Raw genomic sequence first — 8,325 nt, 5'->3', positions numbered from 1 at the left:
CCCAGGGGGATAGCTTGAGGCTCTGTCTAAAAAAAAAAAAAAAAAAAAAAAACCAAGCAAGAGAAATAAGAAAAGCCTTTGGAATATGTTTGAGTTTTTACCTGATGCCATAGGTAATTCTCTCTTGACCCAGGAATTCATGAAATGTTCTCCCTGAAGAAAATTTAAATTCAAGTTATTGCTTGTTTGGTTTGTAAAAAAAAATACCCCTATCTATGAACAAGACCTGAAAGAAACCCACCCCCTCATGGAGAGTTTCATAGGATGGAATGGCAGGGTTATTGTAATCATTTCTTCAATTAATTTCTATTAATGGTGAAATTATCTTTATACAGTGCTAACACACACACACACACACGCACAAAATGAACATTTACCAACACCCAACAGGAAGCCTTCTCAAACTTGTTGTTTACAGAAACCTATCTCAAAAAAAAGAACTGCATTTAGATGTCACAGATACACTTTGACTAATAAGGAAATAAGAGACAGGACAGAAACTAGATTCAGAAGGGCATTACACATTGAGCAACGGATTCTTCTGGGATCACTGCACTCAGGTTTCTTTATGAAGAAACACACCTCTTCCTACTTTCAGGAGGATGTTCTCCATGGGACTCTTCTGAGTCATGTTAGCCAGTATATCCTCTTTTTTGCTTAAGCCAGTTTGGGTTGAATTTCTCCTCACTGGCCACTATGGAATTCTTGCTGATCCAGAATAAATAACTACCTGGGAAAGTCAGTTCTGAGGCCGGCTGGGGGTGATGAGCCTAGGTCAAAGGCTCTTACACGGGCATTCAGATAGGGACACAAAGGGCAGCTGGGCATGTGGCCGCAGTCAAGGGGGGACTATCAGGAAGGCGAGCAGAGCTGATCCAAAGCCGGCCTGGAGAAAGGAATTCTAAGACTCTGGTCTAATAAGAAAATGTGCTAATTTTTATACTGTGCAGATAAGAGTCAAGGGAATGAAAGAAGGGAAGAAAGAAATTGAACCCTCAACATATATAAACAACTCCTCCCCCCTTCTGATTCAGATATTATTAGGTGAACAAAAGACAACTTGAGAAAAAACATTGCTGTTATAAATTACCGTTACATCAACAAATCCCTTGTAGCTTTGAATATACTGGGCGATTTCCTCGGAAGATTTCTTTCTTTGAAGAAATTCACATCTATAATTAATACATATAATTAAAATTTATCTCAATTCTGTGATAGAGATGCCCTATATCTCAAGGAACACTCATTAAAGGGTATTGAATTGTTGGATTTTATTATACATCAAGAAAACTGTTTTACCTCAAAACTCATGAGAATTATCATTGTTCTCATATATTAATAACTATTTTTTATATTGAGTAGTGATGTGTAATTTAGAATTAAATCTTCAGATTATCTTTTCTCTTGAAACAAAATACACCATACAAAGAGACCCTGATTTACAGTAAATTATAGGACAGTTTTTGTTTTTTGAATTAAGCTGTGGTGACTGACTCTAGCTTCTGTGGTCATATGAAAGTTGCTGGCAGGAAAGAGAACTACATTTAAAAAAACTAATATAGGCTCAGCGCCTGTGGCTCAAGTGGCTAAGGCGCCAGCCACATACACCTAAGGTGATGGGTTTAAATCCAGCCTGGGCCTGCCAAACAACAATGATGGCTACAACCAACAAATAGCTGGGCGTTGTGGCAGGCACGTGTAGTCCCAGCAACGTGAGAGGCTGAGGCATGAGACTCACTTTAGCCCAGGAGTTGGAGGTTGCTGTGAGCTGTGATGCCACAGCACTCTACCCAGAGGGACAGTTTGAGGCTCTGTCTCAAAAATAAATAAATAAATAAATAAATAAACGAATATATGTATTTATGTATATATATTTCATCTACTGGAAAAAAGTACTATGCCTTAAATATGTAATAAATAATAATTTATAAATTTTGAATTGATTTCTTTTTCTTTAGAGCAAATCATGATGTGACATATTTTTAATTATTATTTTATTTATTTATCTTTTATATTTTATTTTTATATATATATATATTTTTTTTTTTTTTTTGAGACAGAGCCTCAAGCTGTCACCCTGGGTAGAGTGCCATGGCATCACAGTTCACAGCAACCTCCAACTCCTGGGCTCAAGCGAGTCTCCTGTCTCAGCCTCCCAAGTAGCTGGGACCACAAGTGCCCGCCACAATGCCTGGCTATTTTTTAGTTGCAGCCATCATTGTTGTTTGGTGGGCCTGGGCTGGATTCAAACCCGCCACCTTAGGTGTGTGTGGCTGGCGCCTTAGCCACTTGAGCCACAGGCGCCAAGCCTGTAATGATGTTTTAAACAATGTTTTTTACTTTCCAATTTCCTTTGTACACCCATTTTACACCACCCCACAGACATTACATTTATTTATTTATTTATTTATTGTAGAGATAGAGTCTCACTCTATCGCCCTCGGTAGAGTGCTGTGCTGTCATAGCTCACAGCAATCTCCAACTCCTGGGCTTAGGCAATTCTCTTGCCACAGCCTCTCGAGTAGCTGGGACTACAGGCACCCACCACAATGCCTGGCTAGATTTTTCTTGTAGTTTGGCTGGGGCCGGGTTTGAACCCGCCACCCTCGGTATATGGAGCCAGAGCCCTACCCACTGAGCCACAGGTGCTGCCCAGCTAGTTTTTTTTTTTTTTTTGAGACAGAGTCTCACTATGTTACCCTCGGTAGTGTGCCATGGCATCACAGCTCACAGCAACCTCAAACTCTTGGGCTCAAGCGATTCTCTTGCCTCAGGATCCCAAGTAGCTGGGACGACAGGCGCCAGCTACAATGCCCAGCTATTTTTTGTTGCAGCTGTTATTGTTGTTTAGTAGGCCTGGGCCAGGTTCGAATCCCCCAGCCTCAGTGTATGTGGCTGGCCCCATAACCACTGTGCTATGGGTACAGAGCCAAGCTTTTTTGTCTTTAAAAAGGCTATATTCGATGGCTCACACTTGTAATCCCAGCACTCTGGGAAGTCGAGGAAGATAGACTGGCTGAGCTCAGGAGTTAGAGACCAGCCTGAGCAAGAGTGAGACCCTGTCTCTAAAAAAATAACCAGGTGTTGTGGTGGACACCTATAGTCGCAGCTACTCAGGAGTTATGATGCCATGACACACAACCAAGGGTGACAAAGTGAGACTCTATCTCAAGTTTTAAAAAATCTAAAAATTTTAAGCAAATAATATTTATCTACTTACTTGGGGAACCACTTGGCATGTTCCTTCCAAGGATCATCTCCTTCTTCCCAATTTCCTAAACATCCACTGCAAGAAAAACACTGCACAGTGTCCCTTTCACCTGCACACGAAGGAAAACATTTAGATTGCTCAGCAATGACACCAGAGGCTGGATCCCCAGAGTTGAATGTTGTGTGGAGGAACAGAGCCTGCCCCCAGCACACCTGTTTATGCATAATCTCATCTGGCTGAATCTCCACCCACAGTTCTCCTGCCCAGAGTGGCCACTTTCTAAGCTCTGGAAGGACTCTTCCCAGCAACGGCTATACTTCATATATAGAACCATAAGCTATTTAACTCAATATGCCTGCCCCAGTCGCTACCCAGAGCTGCTATGTCACTCTTAAGGCTGTCAAGGCCAAAGTAATGGGGAAGCAGACGGATGCCAGGACTAGCTGAACTAACACACAGAAGACCTAAGTTTTAGGCCAGGCACTGTGGGATTCATGCCCATAATCCTAGCACTCTGGGAGGCCAAGGAGGGTGGATCACCTGAGTTGACAGGTATGAGACCTTGTCTCTAAAAATAGCTGAGCATTGTGGCGGGTACCTGTAGTTCCAGCTACTTGGGAGGCATAGGCAAGAGAATTGCTTGAGCTCTGTGAGCTATGATGCCATGGCACTCTACCAAGGGCAACAAAATAAAACTGTCTCAAAAAAAAAAAAAAAAACCCTAAGTTTTAGCTTTGCCATGACATTTCAGTAGAAACATGGCCACATATCCTAACCTCTATGAGCCACAGTGAACTCAGGTGTGGACAGGGGAGAACAGGGTAAATTTGTTGTATGAGAATTAGTACTCAATCTGCCCTGCCTTACATAAACTAGTTGTAGTAATTCTCATTTATATCTGTCATAACATCCATAGGTTGGCTAGGAGAATTCAGATAAAATGCAGTTCAACCCAAGCATTAGTGTTCTGTTAAGATGAAAACAAACAAAAATCCTCCAATACTGTAGCAATTAAAAGAATAGAACAAGGCTGAGTGGGGTGGCTCTATACTATAATGCCAGCATTTTGGAAGACTGTAATCCCAGCATTTCAGGAGGATCGCTTGAGGCCAGGAGTTCAAGAGCAGCCTGGGCAAGAGTGAACCCCCATCTCTACAAAAAATAGAATTAAGGAGAGGTCATGTGAGAGCAGAAGGAGGAGGGTGGGTGAGGAAGGAGACTGGGATCAGGCTAATCTCATGATTTATTTTCAGCACCTTTAGAGTACAGCCAGTATTATTCTAGAGTGCAAATATAAGGAAAGATAACTTTTTTCTTTCTTTTTTTTTTTTTTTTTTTACACAGAGCCTCAAGCTGTCACCCTGGGTAGGGTGCTGTGGCATCACAGCTCACAGCAACCTCCAACTCCTGGGCTCAAGCGAGTCTCCTGCCTCAGCCTCCCAAGTAGCTGGGACCACGGTGCCCACCACAACGCTGGCTATTTTTTTGGTTGCAGGCGTCATTGTTGTTTGGCAGGCCCTGGCTGGATTTGAACCTGCCACCTTAGGTGTATGTGGCTGGCGCCTTAGCCACTTGAGCCACAGGTGCCGAGCCAGCTTTTCTTATTGTATATATATAGCTGGCAAATGAACGCATGCTGTACTAAAAGAGGGCACAGTTAGTGAGAATAAGATGGAGTAGCCAGGCCATGGCCAACAGGACACAGTTTAGGTCCCAAGTGACCTTTACCTTCTGCCTCCCATTCTTACTCAGCTTTAACCTAGAGTACTTTAGGGGAATTGACTTAGGGGATTAACTTTTGAATTAGAAATGTTGTTTTGGGTCATGAGTTATGTCCATTATTGTTTTTATTACAGGTCATGAGTTATGGCCATTAATGTTAAGTGTTAATTACTGTTGTTTAAGATAGGGGTTAGGATGTTTCTGGCTTTTAACTTTTACGTATAAAACTGTGATTTTGGAAATGCAAGAGCAGAAGGGTGTTGGACAGGCTCCTCTCCCTATTCTCCAGAATTGCCAGCCTTCTGACAAATAGAGCTAGGTGGACCTATGCCCATCTCTGCTTATTGGATGACAGTGACAAGTGGCTAGACTGTCTTAGTCTGGTGACATACATATAAAATAAACTAAAATTACTAAAGTTGAATTTTAATAAAATAGACCTTATAACTAATGTTATAAGGCCACACTTACAAATGGGGAAACAGTCACAAAATGTTGCAAAAGCCACTGAAACACGGAGCCTACATGTAAAACTCCAGGGAAACACTTCAGAAAACGATTTCGAGTTACCTGTAAAGACAAAGCCGGCGGCAGAAAGTGCACGTGGGGATGTCGCTTGGGCATAAAACGGCCAGTTCTTGAAGGATTCAAGTCTAGCCTCCTCTTCTTTGTACCTCGCCTTGTCCCTTCTCAGCTTCTTCTCTGGACTCTTCACTCGTACTTCGTACTTGCCAATGTTACCGACATCTCTGCTCAGAAGGAACTCACAGTCTTGATGGAAGGTCTTGTGGTCTTCTATGGGGACTCTCCGGAGGCTGGTACCAAAGAGGATTAAGCTGCAACAGAAGCACTGAATCCCGGTTTTCACCCCAGTGAAGTAAAACCCAGCTGCTGCCATCTCCTGTGGTGTCCACGAGCCATCCTGTGGGTGGGTCTCGAAAGTCTTTAACCGTCTGGCCTCGCTGCGCATTTGTGCGTTATACCCCTTCTGCATTGTCACGCGGTAGCTCTGCTCCTCCTCTTCTAGGTTCTTTGCAAAACTAATGGCATCCAGGCCCATAAGAGGAGACACCTCGGAGAGCCAAGCATAATCAAACTGGGAAATCCTCTCCTGAGGGGCCTGCTTCGGGGTGGCCATTTTCTGAAACAGGAAAGGACAGTAGGTCAATTAGTTATAGCGATGTTTTTATTATTATATAACAGCATTTGCTAGTGCTTCTGAAGAAGCCAGGAATTGAAAGAATGCCTGGATTTTAAAGACAAAAGAGAAACTGGGAAATTATAAAACCACAATATTCATTTATTTAATCTATCAACAAATATTTACTGAGCACCTATGGTGTATCAAGCGCTATCCCCCCACAGCAAACCAGACAGGCACAGATCTGACTCCCTGGATGGCCAGGCACGGTGAATGACGCCTGTGATACCAGAACTCTGGGAGGCTGAGGAGGGTGGATCGCGTGAACCCAGGAGTTAAGAGACCAGCCTGAGCCAGAGTGAGACTCCATTTCTTAAAAAATAGCCGGCCATTGTGGTGGGCACCTGTAGTCCCAGCTACTTGGGAGGCTGAGGGAAGAGAATCACTTGAACCCAAGGGTTTGAGGTTGCTGTGAGCTGTGACACCACAGCACTCTACCCAGGGCAACAAAGTGAGACTCTGTCTCAAAACAAACAAACAAAGAATTCTATTCACAGTACCATTTCATCAATGACACAGCTTTGAATAACTGAAAAAACTCAGAAGACTCCACATGGTACACTTCCGTAAGGCCTTAATAATGGCAAAGGATGATACCTTTACCATTATTAAGACTAAGGAACACCAGGTGCAGTTCCTAGGACCTTTTCCAGTGGCAGAGAATGTGCTTCATCTTTAGGTAATGAACCACTTAGATGCATGCAAGACGCGTTGGCCTCAGGGAAACTAGATCTGTACCTGAGGAGGGATCTTTTCCACTCCTCTGGTCAGCTAGCCAAAAGTAGGATGCACAACCAGCCTCAGAACAAAGAAAAGCTGGTATAAGGTCCCCTCTGATCTAAACAGACCCCAGCACAGGACGACAGGACAGGACTACAGGACTACAGGGCTACAGGACATTTCATTCAGGTTTGGCCAATGGATAGCACCAAGGCTCTCTGCTTCCTTAGAGATAAATAAGTACAAGGTTGCAACAGACCAGCTGCCATCAATCCTGCATTGCCACAGCAGAGTGCAGCAGTCGATTTTGCTAGTCTTGAAGCTGTTCAGGAGAGCTGATTTCCAAGGCTTCTCCAGGTTTAATGTTCCTTGATTACAGGTCCTAAGAAGAGTGTCATCACTGCAGCTGTGTCATGGAGCTAGGATTTAAATCCATGCCTGTGTGACTCTAGAGTCTGTCTTCTTCCTTCTATACCAGCCTGCCTCCAAAGAGAAAAACAAGAGCAAGAGCAAGAGAAAGAAGGTGGGCATAAGAGTAGGTGTGGAAGAAAAGCACCTTTGCCAGAAATAGGAATTCACTAACCTGCAGATTTGTCCAGAGTCCCAGGCAAATGCAAGGAGAGTGCTGGCCTGTAGGAGAACCTGCAGCTTTAACTACAAATGCTTTGTGTGTGTCTTTTAGTGGGAAGCACTGAGAAAATGTTTGAGGAACTAAACCTCAAAACAAATTGCACAGTTAGAGAAGTCACCAGTAAACGCTCGAAGGTGCTGAGTCAACAGGGTTTAGTTAGCACACAAAAGGAATCATAAAACCTACCAAGTGCCACAATAGGAAGTATTTTATTCTGAATAATTTGCTAGGATTGATTAATAGTTATGGTGCTAGTGTAAGTCTTATTTCCTTCATGGCAATAGTGTCTTTTAGATATCTTTTAGGATCTTTGGAGGTTAGAAAATTTTAGAATCTGTCCAGGCACAGTGGCTCACGCCTGTAATCCTGGCACTCTGGGAGGCCTAGGTGGGTGGATTGTTTGAGCTCAGGAGTTCAAGACCAGCCTGAGCAAGAGCAAGACCCTGTCTCCACTAAACAACAACAACAACAAAAACCTAGCCAGGTGTCTTGGTGGGGACCTCTAGTCCCAGCTACTAGGGAGGCTGAGGCGTGCGGCTCACTTGAGCCCAAGAGTTTGCTGTGAGCTGTGGCAACACCACGGCACTCTACCCAGGGCGAGCAAGTGAGACTGTCTTAATCCCTCCCCCTCAAAAAAAACCCTTTAGAATAGTGTGTCTAGTAGATCTTTCTACATTCACTGTACTGGGTATTCAGGGGGCCTTTTCAAGCTAAGCACTCAAATCTTCAATCAGCCCTGAGAAATTACCTTCTATTATTTCTTTGATAATTTCCTACTGTCTGTTCTTTTCATTATTCCTAGTATTCCCAATATTTGGGGGGAACTTAATTAATTAAGTT

The 8,325-nt window shown here is 43.4% G+C and overlaps 1 protein-coding gene across 1 annotated transcript in view; it reads right to left on the bottom strand.

The window, feature by feature from the left end:
- The window catches only part of NAIP (NLR family apoptosis inhibitory protein), a 34,716-nt gene extending 27,564 nt beyond the window's left edge, over nt 1-7,152 (bottom strand). Inside the window, exons 1-5 of the mRNA XM_003785894.3 lie at nt 7,114-7,152; nt 5,504-6,074; nt 3,221-3,320; nt 1,091-1,172; nt 102-153 (exon numbers count right to left, since the gene is read on the bottom strand). Coding sequence (XP_003785942.1) covers nt 102-153; nt 1,091-1,172; nt 3,221-3,320; nt 5,504-6,071 — 802 coding nt within the window. The 5' untranslated portion in view covers nt 6,072-6,074; nt 7,114-7,152. The remainder of the gene's footprint in view (nt 1-101; nt 154-1,090; nt 1,173-3,220; nt 3,321-5,503; nt 6,075-7,113) is intronic.
- Between the last annotated feature and the right edge of the window lie 1,173 nt (nt 7,153-8,325).

Source organism: Otolemur garnettii, unplaced genomic scaffold, assembly GCF_000181295.1.
Source record: "Otolemur garnettii isolate 467f Iridium unplaced genomic scaffold, OtoGar3 scaffold00017, whole genome shotgun sequence".
Lineage (NCBI taxonomy): Eukaryota > Metazoa > Chordata > Mammalia > Primates > Galagidae > Otolemur > Otolemur garnettii.
This window is presented reverse-complemented; position numbering and strand designations above follow the sequence as displayed.